This window comes from Danio rerio, chromosome 8 (genome assembly GCF_049306965.1).
Source record: "Danio rerio strain Tuebingen ecotype United States chromosome 8, GRCz12tu, whole genome shotgun sequence".
NCBI classification, from domain to species: domain Eukaryota; kingdom Metazoa; phylum Chordata; class Actinopteri; order Cypriniformes; family Danionidae; genus Danio; species Danio rerio.
Window position 1 is genome coordinate 34406430 of NC_133183.1, and position 17912 is coordinate 34424341.

The 17912-nt window shown below is 35.4% G+C and overlaps 1 protein-coding gene across 3 annotated transcripts in view; it reads right to left on the bottom strand.

The window, feature by feature from the left end:
- Positions 1-17912, bottom strand: part of ipo11 (importin 11) — a 327032-nt gene that overhangs the window by 284948 nt on the left and 24172 nt on the right. For all 3 annotated transcript variants that reach the window (XM_005167156.6, NM_001159661.1, NM_001002302.1), the window contains 3 exons: positions 14552-14652; positions 12078-12150; positions 6651-6854 (listed from right to left, as the gene is read on the bottom strand). In XM_005167156.6, the coding sequence (XP_005167213.1) occupies positions 6651-6854; positions 12078-12150; positions 14552-14652 (378 nt within the window). The remainder of the gene's footprint in view (positions 1-6650; positions 6855-12077; positions 12151-14551; positions 14653-17912) is intronic.

Consider the following 17912-nt stretch of genomic DNA (forward strand, 5'->3'; position numbering starts at 1 on the left):
TGCTTTGAATTAGTGAGTCACGGATTTCCTCTCCGAAAAAAAACTCAATGCTAATGTGACGCCGACGGTGAGCCTTATGCCTACACAATAAAATCAGATCCGTTTATGACTGCGACTGATGACTATAGTTCCCATATGGACACTCAATTCAGCCTTGTTAGCCTGCCTACACCCTACTGATCATTAATCTTGTTTTATTACAGTGAGCCCGAACAGTGCTTTATGAGACTGTATGAAAAGTAACCTCTAAAGGTCTTTAAAGTCAAAACATGTCAAACAGCAGATTCAAAGAGAATTTTACAAAAAAAAGTGGATAGTGTCTTTTATTCATTAGATGTATGCATGTTTTTTTCCCCATAGACATTAAATGAATTACTCTTAGCAGGCAGTAGGTGGGGGCAAGTCCCTGTCTTGAGTGATCATTCAATCATTCATTCAAATGATTCAATCAAAACAGCTGATTAATTTATAAACAAAGCAAGTAACTGTCATGACTTCCCCCTTAAGCAGACCACTGCATTCAGTGATCACTCTATGAATAACAAAGAAAAAGACATTTTATGAAAGTAAATGAATGTTGTGTGTTTTTCCATGTATTTAATAAGGTTAAGGGTGCAGTATGTAAGTTTGACACCCAGTGGTCGAACTAGGTATTGCATTACTGTATCAAAACAAATGTAAGCGCAGGTTGCCAGATTGAGGAGCAAAGAGCAAGTCTTATGATCAAGCCTAAAGGCTGATTTAAATCTTGTTCTAAATAAAAAGCAACAGTATGCGATAGAAGGAAAAATTTTTTTTATATTAAAAGGAGTTTGTGTTCCAACCAACACATCAAATTCATAGTTTAGAAACAGCTTCTATTTCTTGCAGCTGAACAACAGAAAACGGACACCTCAGGTACACGTCAAGTGCTTTATTCAATGTTAAATGCTTATAATGCAAGTTTGAATACCATTTTTCATTCATTGTCATACTGAAAGCAGCAGGAGATAGTTCACCTGAGATCTTGAAAACCTTACTGCTTTGTGTTTTTGCTTCTGAATGGCTGTATTTAAATTTCTATCATGTTTCGTCTGGTGCAAACAGGCAAACTGCTGCAAATCTTATCTCGTAGCATGTTGTTGGAACACAGGGTTACAATGTAACCTGGTCACCTAATGTTTACGTTCATTATATTTATATTATTTGCTAATTAAAAACCTCATGTGGAGCTCTGAATGTGCTTCTTATTTGGGAGTCTGCTACTGTCGAGCACAGGTCACATTTCGGTCACGGGCACATGCTTTGAGAGCCTTTCTGAATAAACGAATGAAATACGCAGCTTTCCACCAAGGCAGCCCGAGGTCCTGAAATACAATTGGCTTAACTGCCATTGGGCGAGCTAAAAGAACCAAAACAAAGACAAACATTCCGGCACTGAAGGGGCACTTTCAAAGCAGAATATCTGAATATCTAGCATTGTTTTTCAGATAAACGAGAATGTTTACTTAGCATGTTTCTTAAATATCAGCAAACATATTATGATATTTTTATGCTTTAGAAGGGTCAAAAACTTACAGACAGCATTTTAAAACATATTTACAATGCAATGCAAATCGGCATGGCCATTATTACTAGGGATGCAACAAATTTCTGGCTGCCAAAACATAGACAAAAATTCTGATTAAATGCTTTTTTAAATTCATTAAATGCTTTTTAAGTGCATGATGACATGTTTTATTTTTTTGTAAAAGCCTTGAAATTTTCTATTCTATTTATGCAAATCCTTGAAATTATGTCAATAAGAGTTTTTAGTTTGTGTTTCTAGACTTATTTTCTGTGTTTCAATTTCAGTTGTTCAATAAATAATCATAGATAGTAGCTCTCATAATATGTGGGCATATTTACTAAATTTGTCTATAAACTGAGGTCAATAAATTAAAATTAAATAAAATTAAATTAATCGAGATTTTGATTTTAGGCCAAATCGCCCAGCCCTAGTATGAATGGAGCTTGGACATATTATGTATGCCATTTTTATCATCATCACATGACCTACCCGCTACACTCCCATTGATGAATTTTCACAGTGCATCACTGGTTAGCATAGTGTCCATTGGACGTGCACTTCGGAATTTCACTGGAAGTAGTAGGCCATTCGGATACTTTTCACATACTGTTTTTCAAATTATATAACTTCAGACATACCACTCGGCTCGTATACTGTTTTTAGCATACTATATAGTATGGAAGTATGTGATTTCAGACACACAGCCATTGTGTTTAAAGCAGAAAAGTTTTTGTTTTTACCCAGACATTTAAAAAGAATATATTTTAGAGCAGTAACCACAATACTATGAAACCGTGACACTTTTATCCAAGGTTATCATACCATTATAAAGTGTTTAATATTTCAGTAACTCTCTTAAAACTACAAATACTGTAGATGAAAAACAAAATTACCAAGCATTTTCCTTCAATGAGGTGCATGTGTTAAAGTGTTCATGAGGAACTTTTGTGAAAACATTCAGCTTAATAACAAAATTATTTATAAGATAATGTTCTGATTGATTTGTTACAAGTTTAAAAAACAAAACAAAATGTAAGACCTATTGCTATTTGGGAAGCGCTGTTCTGTGGACGCTCTTCACCGTCAGCTGGTTGTGGTGTTAAAAAAGGAAATTTCAGGGGTCAAGTGAAAACGATTTCTAATTGGAAAAGAAAGGATCAGCATTAACATGACCAAATGCCAGCGATAAATCACTTGTCAGAATTATGAGTCTTCCTGCAACTAGGAAGGTACAGGTGTCTTATATCTGCAGTTCTAGCGGCCAGTCTGAACATCAGTAAAATGTAGAGGAGGGGGAAAATGCGATGCAACTCCAAGTCAAAACATCTGCTGATATTTCACACAGGAGTGCTCATGCATCTCCCAGGATGCTCAGTCAAGTGGGGCAAAGGCTGTGTGTGTGTGTGTGTGTGTGTGTGTGTGTGTGTGTGTGTGTGTGTGTGTGTGTGTGTGTGTGTGTGTGTGTGTGTGTGTGTGTGTGTGTGTGTGTGTGTGTGTGTGTATGTGTGTGTGTGTGTGTGTGTGTGTGTTTGTGTGTGTGTGTGTGTGTGTGTGTGTGTGTGTGTGTGTGTGTGTGTGTGTGTGTGTGTGTGTGTGTGTGTGTGTGTGTGCAAAGCTGAACAGTGCCTCCTAGAGGTATAAGCTTGTGGCAAACATAGAGAATGACAGCACATGTCACTCAAAGATGCTTTCTAATCATAGAAGGTAGGGAAAATAGAGAAGTAATAAGATGGCAAGAAAAGCATCTGTGTGGAATAAAAGCAACCTAACATCTGAATGTCATGTCAAGATTACTTGCTCAAAAATATACAATGTGAATATTTTTCAGTTTCTATCAGTCCTAAATAAGAATGAGCATTGTTACTATTGTTCTTTGTTTGGTACATATGTTAAAAAGTACATTTGTTTAATAAAATTGTTTTCTTATCACATTATACAATTTTAATTTAATTACCAACATCAACATTTCAATAAAATTGGGATTCTCCACAACATAGGCTGGTCAATAACAATATTTATAATATTTTAGCTTCAAAACTGTATATTTTTATATTAGAAAGCTATAATTTTTTTGACTCTCTGGGAACACTTCCCTCCGATTGGTCAACTGGCCAAGGTGGTCACTCGTGCTATAATAAAGACTTGATCCAGATTGTATTCTGTTTCCTTTCTTTTAAAAATGGTAACTTTCCATGATGCTGTATTAAGAAATTCTAAAAACTCTAGCAAATTCTCTTCAGATCCACATCAGTATCTGCTTACAAGTTCCGCCACGTCTGTTTCTTATTCAGACGTCAGCTGACAACAGTTACTCTCTCCCACTCTCACTTCAACAACGAATAGTCTATTCAGTTATGGTTTCTCAATCCAACGACAGTTTCTGGGGCTGTTGCCTCTTTTCAACAACTTTAACTCTGTTAAATCTGTTTTAAATTGCTTACTAAATTTGGAGGGGCTCTGAATTTCTCTCTGTTGCGGTCTCGTCTCTTCGCGATCATCTATCATTTAACATTCTCAACTGTAATTTTCCCAACCACAAATTTTCCAATCATAACCTCCTCTCTTAACCAAATATGGTGTGTTGATAGAGTTCTGCTCACTCTGCTGTTTACTCTTATGGCTTGTTTATACTTCAGCGTTAAATGATCGGTATGGCCTATGGCACCTGCCTTGCGCATAACCATACGTTTATACTTTTGCATGCTGTTTGTGCTGCTCTGCAATAACACTTTTAACACTCTAGCTGGCAGTATGTTTTTATGTTCCTCTGTGTCGAGTTTCTTCGCTGCTGTTTTGTTTTGTTTTTCTGCCAGTTAAATGTGACCCATTTTTGATTTTTTGCTCATATGTGACACAGATCGGATCTGTTCTATGACCGTGTAAAAAATAAATAAATAAAAAAATAGCATGCAGAGCTCATTCAAAGATCAGTTTCAGGCCTCCTTTATTTGTGGAAATAAATTAGATATAAATGGCATGTGTGCAATCCGACCTTCCCGTTTACATGATAGTCACATTTATTGAGGCATTCTGTTTTGTACGCCATTAAACTTGCAACAATGACTACGTTTACATGGACATCAGTAATCAAATTATTTGCTTTAATGTAATTAAGACAATAATATGATCAAGGTGTTTACATGAGTTGCTTTTTGAATGTTGCTTTCATGATCCCGTTTTACATGTTAAAGCACATAATTAGATTAACGTCATTGCGTCACTGCGCTATCCGCATTTCCTTGGGAGTTTTATGTAACTTCAGGTGTTTCATTTTTAATTTGTGGACTTTAACTGCAGTTTGCCACTTTCATTCATGAACATTTCATGCACGCCCTCTAAGACAAACAAGTTATTTGATGCATCTATGAGCTGCTGGAGTGTAGTTTTAATGGAAGTTCATACCGCATGCTGAATGGAAGAAAAAAACCTTCGCATTTCATGATGCAGGTGTCTGTAGTCTGCACTGACTATAGGTGCAGGGAATGTCAAAAAGCTGCACGCGTGTGTGTCTGTTTGTGGACTATCCTGTCGCAAATCGCTGCGTAAATGAAGGTAATAATTCGATTAAGGTGTTTACATGTCTGTAATGCACTTTAATAATGCGACTAAAATCGGCATACTCCACACGTCTTAATTTGATTTCTCTTTAGTTCAATTATGACCTTTATCTGATTTAATTAATCAAAAATCGCTGTTTACATGGTAGACTCTTAATCAGAGTATTGTGTTAATCGCATTACAATCGAATTATTGGTGTCCATGTAAACATAGTCAATGTGGTACTTCTCCGCAGTTAAATGATGTAGAAGGACGAGCATGTGTGTGCTCATCCTAAAATTTCGGACCAATTACTCCTCATTAAAACCCACTACAATATGCTCCCACCAGACCTGAAATCTCTCTCATACTCACAAAGTTCTCTGAATGGTGAAGAACAACATATATTAACCATAGGCGCAAGCTGCGATGACGGCCCTTTCCCTGCTTCGCCTTAAAATCATTTTAAAGTTAGGCGAAATAATATCTTCTATCGTGGTTAGTGAGGCGCAGATGCTAGAACCCAACTTTACGCATGCGCGACATTGTGAATTGTATGGCAAGTCTAAACAAAATAAATCGCATATGGGACACAATTAAAAGAACGTGCAAACAGACAGGCAAAAAAATCTGATATAGACAACAAATCGGAATTGGGCATCAAGACAGTGTAAACTTGGCCTTAGTAGCCTAGGTTATCCAGGTTATACTTGCTTCTGATTGGTCAGTCACATTCTGCTCTCTAATACAGTATGTTAGTTTTTCTACATTAGAAGTAACACTTGATTCTAATAGGTCAATAGCATTATGAGTCCATCTATGTTTACATTTTTATGACACTTCACACAATACTTGCTTCTAGTCAGCCAATTGCTTTTTGTTTTAAAATATGTTAATTTTTAAATAAAATTGTTTAATTTTAGTCAAAGGCTGGTACGGTGGATCCGTGGTTAGCACTGTTGCTTAATAGCAGGTTTGCTGGTTTGAGTCCCAGCTGGGCCAGTTAGCAATACTGTGTGGAGTTTGTATGTTCTCCCCATGTTCACGGTGGTTTTCTCTGATGGCTCCGATTTCTCTGACAGTCCAAAGAAGTGCAGAATAAGTGAATTGGGTGAACTAAACTAGCTGTAGTGTATAAGTGTCTGTGTGAATGCGTGAGTGTATAGTTGTTTCCCAGTACTGGGTTGTGGCTGGAACTGGAAGGGCATCCGATGTGTAAAACATATGCTAGAATTCTGCTATGATGACCCCTGATAAATAAAGAGACTAAGCCATAGGAAAACGAATGAATGAATGAAATTGTTAATCACCTTCTGTTAAAATTTCCACAACAATTTTGATTCCATATTCTACAAACTACATATATATTTAAACTTTACATATTTCAACACTGCCCCAAGAAATCAAACTCCCACTTTGTACCAGTTTCATGTCTCTTTTTTTTTTAAATAATAAACCAATTTGCACATGAATCAATATTGCACTGGATATCATCCCTACAAAAATATGCCTCATGCAAGATTTAAAACCCGCAGAGACGAATGCAGAGCAGAAAATGACTCACATCCTGAAAGAGTCTCCTGTCAGTGGCGAGGCGTTTGGAGGCCAGGGTTTTGGTGACATGATAGAAGGTGAGCAGAGCTCGGTGCTGCTGCAGACTGTCCTGAACCTTCACAGACTCCAGCAGAATAGGGATCAGCTCGGGCCACTGCCGAGGACAGTCCAGACGTGCCACTTTTGCGATCAGCACTGCTATCTGTGTGGCGATCTGCATTCAAAAAAGAAAAAAAAAAAGTTTACAGGGATTTCAAGAACATACCAGCTACTGGAAATCATAGCAGCCATTCAACTTAGCAAGATTTATCAATAGTTTTTTTTTTTTATGTGAACGGAATGAATAGTGGGCATTTAGGTCTTTCAAACATGTCTTAAATGGTTATGAGATTTTAATTAACCATTTTAATTAGTTTAATGAATTCACAATCTATAAAACGCAGACGTGTTAACACCATTAAAGCAGCAATTAAATTAATGAACTGCTCTTTGGTTTCTTTGGTTGTAATGAAGGAAGAGACTTGGCCAGCATATTTGATTTTATTACATGAAATTTAAAAGCAAGTAAATATTACATTCTGATAATAAAAGTGTAAAATTGTTTACAGAAAGAAACCATATTCACCACAAATTACTAACTACAATTTACTAAATTCTCTTTACGGTGCGGCATCGCAGTTTCTCAGATTGTTTTTTGTGCAATTTGACATGCTTATTTTATTATTATTTTTTACAGCACATTTTGTTCTGCATCCATTGTCAATCAATTTCCTCCATGTCTCGTGTACAGTACAGGATGCATTTAGCTTGCCAAGTTAACATAGATCTTCGATTGCTAGCAGTGTGAGTTTCAAAAATGGTTGTAACGGTCCACAACAAGACCCTCGTAAAGGGGGTGATACACCAGATGACACGCGCCACGCAGCGCCATGCATTTTAGAATCGTAAACATAGGTTTATATCAGGGTACACCTGAAGTCAGCGGCTGTTCTCATTGCCCAGTTATGACTCAAGAAAATGGTCATATTTCTGCCACACTATCTGAATAATTTGAATTTAAAATAACATGCGAATGTCTTACATCCACAGGTCATGTGTGCAGCGCATAAGGTGTATGACCCCCGTAAGGATGGAGTCTGCTTTAAATTTGTGGATCAGTGACTGCAGGAAAAAGAACTACGCTGGATGCCAACATTATCCACATAAAAGCTAAAAAGCCTTATAAACCTTTTGCTGACAATGTTTGCACCTGAACGTTTGGTTTCATTCTAAAATACTGGCCTTTTTCCTATGACCTTTGAGAGTGTTGAAAATGAAAGAAACGTGTAAAAACATTAATGCCTGTCTAAGAAAAGTGTATAAAGTGTGTAGTTAGGGGTTTTGCAGTCTTGAAACACCTATAATAATTATAAAAATTAAAGCTGACTACTTTACGGATTTCGCCTGTTGCGAGTTTTTTTAAAATGTAACTGCCACAAATAACGAGGGAGCACTGTATTGACATTTACACCTGAAAGCAAATGACATTAATTAATATTTTATATACAAGTTTGATTAATATTAAGGGTGTACAATATTTATCACCTGCTATAATAACGTAATTAGTATTTTAGCTATTTAAAAAGTTAAAATCCTCTGACACTCATTCAGAAAAAAAAGACAAAAAAAAAATAAAAACAACAATGCTTATTACCCATTAGAATGCTGTAAAAATTACCATATTACAAAAAAGATAAAACATTACTGTATATATTTTATATTAAGATATGACAGTTTACAGTTTTATTACACAAGCAAGATATTTAAAAATATATATATATAAATCAAATGAGTAAATGTTTCCATGAACCATTTGTAAAGAGTCAGTAGGTGCGTTCGACTTGAACCACTTGAAGTTGATATTTGGTTATTTACTAAAAATATATCATTTAAATCATATATGGAGCTGTATACAGTAAAGGGTCTGTATTAAAATAAACCTATTATAATAAACAATCTTGCCTTTTTATGCAAATTATTTAACAAAAAAGATGATTTGGCCTACTGCACTAAAATATTTAAATTCTTTTAAAAAGCATGATGTGTACAAGATGGATAGAGATGGCATAAAAAGTGAATTGTTTGTTTGGATGTTTGTGTAATATTAGTGTCGTCGTCACAACTTCTGCAGTCCCACTTTGGATTCTGCACTGGCTGAATCAATCGTCTGATCTCTGCGTGCTGTCGTGGTACTTTGATGCCACTTGGCGTCAGCGCATTGTAAAGCAGGACAAAATTTCTAACCAGCATGCACTGCTTTAAGAAAGATTTCTATCAATCTGAGCGGCGCTGCATGAAGTCAAATGCACCTAATAGCTTTTTTTCAAAAGGCACCTGCCATATTGCATTTGAGTGAACTGTTGAATCGTTAATTCCAACTGTGACATAAAGTAATTTAAAAGAAATTTTAACATATATTTTCAAATAGACTGCAGCAAATTTAATGGTCAGAACCTCTAATAAATTACAATTTTGTTGTATATTCTGCAATGAGAGAGAATCATGATCTAAATATAAAAAAGGAAAGACAATTTTCATCATATAGACTCATGCTACTCTACCACAAAAGGAATTTATAAATAAACAATACCTTCATGGTTAGCTAATGGTTTGTAGCAGAGACATTGCCTACAGAATATCATGCATACAGTATTTGATGCACAGCTTTTTGCGTGTGTGTGTGTGTGTGTGTGTGTGTGTATGTATGTGCGTGCGTGCGTGTGTACATGCGTGCGTGTGTGTGTGTGTGTGTGCGTGCGTGTACATGCGCGTGTGTTTGTGTGTGTGTGTGTGTGTGTGTGTGTGTGTGTGTGTGTGTGTGCGTGCGTGTACATGCGTGTGTGTGTGTGTGTGTGTGTGTGTGCGTGCGTGCGTGCGTGTACATGCGTGTGTGTGTGTGTGTGTGTGTGTGTGTGTGTGTGTATGTGCGTGCGTGCGTGTGTACATGCGTGTGTGTGTGTGTGTGTGTGTGTGTTCGTGCGTGTACATGCGTGTGTGTGTGTGTGTGTGTGTATGTGCGTGCGTGTGTACATGCGTGTGTGTGTGTGTGTGTGTGTGTGTGTGCGTGCGTGCACATGCGTGTGTGTGTGTGTGTGTGTGTGTGCGTGCACATGCGTGTGTGTGTTTGCGTGTGTGCGTGTGTGTGTGTGTGTGTGTGTGTGTGTGTGTGTGCGTGTGCGTATGCGTGCATGTGTGTGTTTTTTCAGTTTTTTTTTCTTCGTTTTTGTTTGTTTGTTTTTTTTTTAGCCAGGCAGTAATCTGTTCTGATTATCTTAAGCTCAATGCAAATGAGAAGGCAGTGTTCAAAGATTAAAATTGCAAATTAGACTAAAGTTCCAAAATACTCCATTGCAGTGATCCATTTTGTAATAATATGAATAATTAGGGGTACATTCTGTGCATATAAAATGTCATACATTTATGCATTTAGCTATTCAAAGCATATTACTATGATGTGTGTGTTTCTGGGAATTGCATTCATGCGCTTGATGTTGAATTTAGTGAAATGATTTAAGATAAAATATGTGTAAATTATTTCAATTTGTGTTCTACATATTATTTGAATGTATTTATGTATTTTCACTTTTGTGCATGTCTCATTTCTGCTTCAATATGGAAATAACAGGGCAGAGTTTGTGTACTACTTCATTCAGTAATGTATTGAAGCATGTAGTTATTTGTTCAGTGTCAGCCATGGTCTATAATAAGAAACCTCATTTAAGCAAACGATTAATTTTCATGTGTATGTGACGTTACTCCAAAACAAGAATTGAGCGCAGTCGTTAGCCAATAATAAACCAATAGTGTGTAATACAAAGCCATCTAAAATCCCTGATGAAGACAGAAACGATGTAACAAATGAGAAAATCGGTATGATGAATGACTGCTTGAAAAAAAACTTCGCTATTTTTTTTTACTTGACAATATAATTGCTTGTTTTACCATCCACACTCCATCAACATCCAATAATAATCAAAATATTACATTCTCCCTAATAATCCATCACTATCAGAGACACTAGTTAAAATGCAGCAAAACATGTAATACATTTTTTATAAAAGAAAAAAAGCTGGAGCTTATTTAGGGCATATACAGAAACCAGAGAATTCAATTCATAGCATATTACGACTTTAAGACTATTTCAATACATTAAGACCTCATGACCAGTAAGATTTTAACTCGTAACATTGGCGACAATTGACTGTAACTTTACCCGATTACTACCCTGATCCTGTAACTATATCTGATTATTCTAAAAGGTTCATAAGAAAGAGAATTACAAATCAATAATTAGAGAGGTAAAAAACTATTTTAGATTATTTTAGAATTCTAGAAACCAGAGGAAACAATAAATGAAATGAGCATGTGACAAAACTGAAAGTGAATGAAAACCAGATCTGTGATTAAACAAAAAAAGTTATTATTTTACAGGCAACAATTGCACTTACATCATGACCCAGGCAAAGATTCAACATATATTAGGTCACGAAACACTAAGACACATTTTTAAGATGTTGGCAGACACACACACATATACATATATATACATATACATATATATATATATATATATATATATATATATATATATATATATATATATATATATATATATATGCGGGTTGGGATGGTCCTTTAAAATAAACTGAATACTTAAAAAAAAAAAAAAAACACATAAACCTGCACTAAACTAAAACAGTCCAACTCGATAAAAATGCTAATTCACTCTTTTCCACCAGGGGGAGCACAACAGAATAACGGGGTTCCCTTTGTTACTGCTGTAAGCAAAGCAGTGTGGTGTCAAATATAGCCGGATTTGATCAATTTTATAAACTACACAGCTAAATATTCAAGAATAAAGAATAAATTCAGGCAAACTTTTATATATTATATAATCGTTACAAAATACCTTGTAAAAAAGCATTTGAGACATTTTAAATACATTTTATGGGCCTTCGATTTCTACAAATAGATTTATTAACATTCAATATTTTAAGCCCCTCGAACACCATGTGATTCTTATCCAAGTAGGCAACTGCTTTTTATTACAATGATCTTTTCTCGTAGTGATTCAGGCTTTATTCAAACTCAAAGGTCAAATTAAAGCACTAAATGGAAGTGCCTAAAAAAGAAATTGATGTCTCCAGAATTGCTCGACAACACATTACGCCACAGACTTTAAGTGCTTCTCAACTCCAAGTTCATTGATCTTTCACTAGAATCACACATCAGACTCTAAAGAGTTTAATGGTGCTCGATCACGTCTGAGAGTTCATTTTATTAGACTACTGATCATAAACAGTACAGGTAAAAAATATGGTCAGTGAACAAACCATGTATGTGCGTGCATGTGTGTGCCTGTGCATGTACTCGTGTAAGTTTGTAAATGCCCACTAACCTGGTTGACCGGTTCATTAAAATTAGTGATGAGACCTGCACGGAGAGATGACTTCTCTTCTTCTGAGAGAGCGCTTGAGAGAAAGAGAAAAACACAGATTGTGAGAGGAAAAATGTAGCTTGTAAACAAATCAAATCAAGTGCCTCTGAAATAAAAGGCAAACAATAACCCAAAGAATTAATTATTTTTAGAATAGAAAATAACATTAAATTAATCAATAGTAATAGAAACTACAAGATATTCAATATTTTTGTCTCCTGATTAATCAAATAATCCTAACTCAATTCAAATGTATTCATTATTATTTATGCATTCATTTATATTAATATTTATGTTTAAGAATTATATATATTAATTATATATAATGTATAAAAAATATCATTGCAAGCATCATTGATCTTTAAGAAAGATGAACATAAACATTAGGCAAAATGCTTCACGATTATGAATATTTTTTTTGCCTTTAAGTAATAGCATTTTTGGTCATTAGGCATGTTAATCCTTAAATGGCATTTGTTTATGAGCTTAAATGTCCTTTACTAGAAAGTGACACTTCGCAGTCATCGCGGTCATCTCAAACAACTGCGATTAGATCAAATAACTGCAAACAGGCAATCAATGAATGATTGTGACAGGCCTAACAACGACTTTGTACAAACAGCTTGTTCTGAGCTAAGCTTGTAAAGAGAAAATAAACATATCGCATTCTTTAAACTTGATGCAGAAAAGCTCCAGCAGGTCGCTCGCTAACTCAAATTTGACTAAAGTTTCTGTAAAATACAGCCTTAAACTAATTAAATGTTCTCTGGAGGCCACAGGTGACAGAAGCACTAAAGCAAGTCTGTCACCTCCATGGGCTGAAGGATAAAACCGCATAACCACAACACAAAGAGGCTTTCAAACCTGCAGTTCCCACTTAGTACCAGACTGTCTCTCCTGATTCAGTATTATATAGCTATTCTATTTCTCACCCTCAAGATTTTTATATAATTACGCATGAATTTCCAACAATTCAATCAATGAAGTGAATGGTAAAAGAGATCATGGCTGATATCTAACACATAGGGTTCTATTTTAACAATGTAAGTGAATGGTCTAAAGCCCATATCACAGGTGCACTTGGGGTGTGTCTGATTGTTATAGCTGTGTTTTGGGCAAAAAAATTATTAAACCAATCAGAGTCTCATCTCCTGATTCCTTTAAGAGCAAGTTGTGGTCGCTAGCAAGGACACGAATCAACACATGCGCTGAAACGAGCAAGCAGACAATCTACAGAATAAGATGGATTCCACGAAAGCCCCCTGAGGTGAACAAGGCGTTGGAGTTGGGCTATTCCATTATAGCAGTATGAACTTTTATATTTATGTAGACAAGAACATTATTTTACATTGCGATCTTTTAATTGTTCATATTTGTGTCATGCTGCGCATCCCTGTGTGTGTGTAATAAGTAATGTATACACAAAAAAGCAACAAACTAGCAATGCACCTTAACACACCTCCTTTTCACACCAGCATGCACACAATGCTATTAAAACAATGTGATCCAGGATATGAAAATGATACCGGTGCTGAGCTGAAACTAGCAAAAATACACTTGTGTATGTTAGGGCCCTTAAGGGGGTCATACACAGGATGCGCTGCTCCGTGCTGATCCAGGCAGTGTCATGGTTTTTATAATTTAATGTTTCCTCTAGGATTTTTTTCCAGCTGTGGCGGCAGGTCTTTTACACAAATCTACCAATGGAGTTATATATTAATGACAAATGGAGAAATGTCGTGAGCGCAGTATTACGAGATCGCATTTATGTAATACGAGCATGCAAATCTCTGTTTGCCCACCGATTTCCTCAATTCGTGCACAAAACTTCTTGCCATCAAGAATATACACTGCTTAAGTGCAGATCTTCCTGTGTGCTCTCAAATAAATGCTGCTGAAGTGCGATTTAGTGCATTTATTTTTTTTATTGAGTATGTCTCAAACATTTATAAGACTTGCTAAAAATATTTATGATTTTCTCCAATAGACCTACAGAGCGGCGTTAATGTTTTCTGAAGTGAAACTGCTATAAACTCCAGCAAGATAAAGTCATTGTATGCAGAACCACATCCCTTTGCCTATAAATGAAGTATAATTATGGAAACTGTGTTCATCTTAACTGAAAGTGACGTCGAAATTTGGATTTTAAGCAGTTCAGCATAAAATGGTGACTAATTTAGTTATGTCAATACTGCATAAAACATCGCAACAATAAACCCTTAATGTAAATGTACATTAGACAGTGATGTTCCTAACGGACTTTTATGAGAGGCTAGTTGAAGAGTTTGCTGGTCTGCTTTGACGTAAATGTGATAATGGTTTTATGTGGGCGATGAAGACATATCTGAAATGAACATCATCCCTCATCTCTCAGTTTAAGTACCTGGCTTGATAGAAAAGTCTAGAGATGGTGATAAAGAATCTGATGTACTTACTGGGGTGCGACTCTTCTCCAGTAGCGATCGATACCATTCTTGAAATACAGGACAGCCAACCATCTCACGTTGACATCCAGCAAGTGGTTATTGAAAATGCTCTGAGAAAGACCAGAGAGAAATGATGAGAAATGAACCCACAACTCAAAAAAAAAAAGCAGTCAAACTTGTGGTGAAGTGCACTGTAAAAACTGCTGGGTTCCACACTATCGATGTATTGGGAGAACTTAAGTTAACTTATTGGTTGTTACCAATTTTAAGTGGATTTAACATAAAACAATCAAGTTGTGCCCCCTAAAAAAACTGAAGAATTGTGTTGATTCAACTCTTTTTAAATAAGTAACAGTTTCAGCTAGTTGTTCCCAAGTCTTAATTAAATTCAAAAGGAGACAGGGCTTTTTCTGTTGCAGCCTCTCGTCTGTGGAATGGTTTGTCTTTATCAGGCATGTGATCAGCCGAAGACAAAAAAAAAAAAAAAGACGCCTCCTTTTTATCAGTTTAAATGTTTAGAAGTTTAATAGTGACCCAAGAAATATTAATTAGGTTTAAACTTTGTACTTCAATGTCGGGACAGATCCACACACCACCGCTAAATGCTGCCACTAACTTGGTTAGTTCTCTTGCGTCCAGAGAATATAACTTTTCTTGTAACTTAATCGACTCTATTGTAACATGATAAATAAACTACTAGTCAGTCAACAATTCAAACTGTAGTACTAATATTAACAGTTAATTTTTTTGTACTATTAAAAATCTACTTTTATTACAGCCAAACTGAAAATATAAAATTAAGTCCAGTTGAATTGAGCAGCCTAATATATTTGACAGTCCACCCTGAAAAAAAAATATTAATCATGCATCGCTAATATGTTATTTACTTTCACTTTTCCTTTCTTTCAGCATAGTCCCTGTTTTTAATAGATTTAATAAATTCTAAAATATATTTTTCTAAATTTATAAAATCATCTTAACTTATGACACTTTCAGGTATTGAATTTGAGGTGCTATGATGTAGCACTGAATTAATGAAGACATAAGAATAGATGACTTGTAGAGGATAATAACAAATGTGCATCCTCACGTGGTCGTGACAAGCAAATGTAAGCATGGTAAAAGCCAGCCGCACGCGCATTTAAATCGATTTCATAATCTTGCATTTTTTCAGCGGCTTTGTCACATTCTAGGACTACACAATATCATTGTTATATACACAGTTGCAGGTCTACAATTATACCCCTGAAAGCAGGTTGTCTGCTGCTATGGAGACATGATAGTATTAAATTAAATGTGGTTTATGAATAAAGCAAACAAACAAACAAAATAGTTTGAACAAGCAGCCATCCTTGTGAGTATGAAATATTTTAATTGATGTGCTTAATTTTGTAAGTGGAACAAAAATATGCAAGATATATTAATAAACAAAATTATAGGAACACTACCGGCTGGTTTTGCAGAAAACATTTGAACTCTAAGACCTTTTAAAGGAATAGTTCAACCGAAAATGAAAATTCTACAAACATTTGTTCACCCAAGACTTGATCCAAACCAGTTTGAGTTTTATTGTTCTGTTAGACATGCAAAAAAAAAAAAAAAAAAGATATTCTAAAGAATGTAGGAAACCTGACTTCCATGGAAGGAAAAACTAACAATATTGAATACAATGGTAAAAAGGTTTGCAACATTTTTCTAAATATCTTCTTTTCAAAAAAAAATATATATATATATATGGGTAAGAGCAAGTAAATCGCAGTAATGGCAGAATTTTCGTTTTTGGGTGAACTATCATTTTAAGAGCACAACAGTTGAATGGATAACTTAAGCCCTGGTCAAATCACACGATTGAGCGTGTCAGCTCAAGAAATCATCGCAGACAAGGTATCGGTTGTCATGGACTGTGCCATATTACACGAGAAGAAACCATTGAATCTTGTGTAACAACGCCCACTTGTCGTTCATGAATACCCACGACACCCTACATCAAGGAAATAGTGCCGAAATCATGACAAATTCATGTGATCGGACCGGGGCTTTATTTATAAACCAAGCTTAATGTCCTATAAACTGAATTATCAAGCCAAACTTCAAAATATGAACTTTTCTTAATTAAATAAATCATTTTTAAATGATAACAAAAAATGTTTAACGATTGAGTTAATCTGCTCTCAAAGACTATACATAACTTCACAAATTTCCCTCTAATTACACAACGAAATAAGAGATTTTTATTCATTTAATTAATTGTCTTGTTTTTCAGAGCAAGTTTCAAAAGGATTGTAAAATCAGGATGCATTTTCTAGAGAAAAAACAACAACAACAACAACAGGACATGAAGTGTTGTTTTCCGTTTAAAGGAATACAAAATTTTAAAAGAAGATTAAAACAAGAAGAAAAAAAATGTCAGTAAAAAGCTTCAATTAATTGAAAAGCACAAACTCTTTAGTAAACAACATTTGATTTCTTCCATTTGCATCTTAAGTAAATTCACTTTGATTTAAGTATGTATTTGTGTTGGACAACAAACATACTGAGTAGAATAATTATTAGGATTTTTTTTTGTAGTGGATTTAACATTGATTATATTGAATTAGAATAATGACTTATAATAATGATGATATATACAATTTAGCAGACCTGCACAAACCCTGATAATAAATATCCTTTTTTTACCACAGCTTTGGTGTCTTGAACAATCCTGCAGTGTTTAAATATTTTTATTTTTTCCCCTATTGTTTTTTCTGTTTAGTTTATTTTTAGATTCATTTCAAGAATTTTGTATGAAAAGCAGACAAGAAGTAGGAGACAAGAGGTAAAAGTAACATAAGCCAGTGCCAAGTAAAATAATAAAGTCGCCCGAAGTGCAATCACACTTAGAGTCTATAGGTTCTGACATTTTTTTTTCAATGTCCAATTAAATAAAAATCATTATTTTTTTGCATTTCATTTGGTGCCACTAGTGGTGCAGAAACTACACACTTCAACATGACACTGTAAAAAATGAAAATTGGATTTGTTGATTGGTTTCCTGAGGTGAGGCAAAGCAAGTAAGTTAGGTTAGCGAGACTAAAGTCCAACGCTGAATAAATAAAGGCTATTCCACGGTGGAGTGAGTTTCGGGGTTTAATCCAGCACGCCATGTTCAGAATAAGAGCTCTGGGAGCGAGAAGCAGGCCACAAAAAGCTAATGCTCATTGATAAATATGTAGTAGCAGCTGCATTCGAGAGGGAGCTACTTGGCCTGGCTCTGACGTAATGGCCACCAAACCCAAAAGCTCTTCAGAGACCAGACTCATTCCACTCCAATGGATAAGTCTATACAGAGACCCATTTCCTACACTAGATGACCAGCACAAATACATTACAG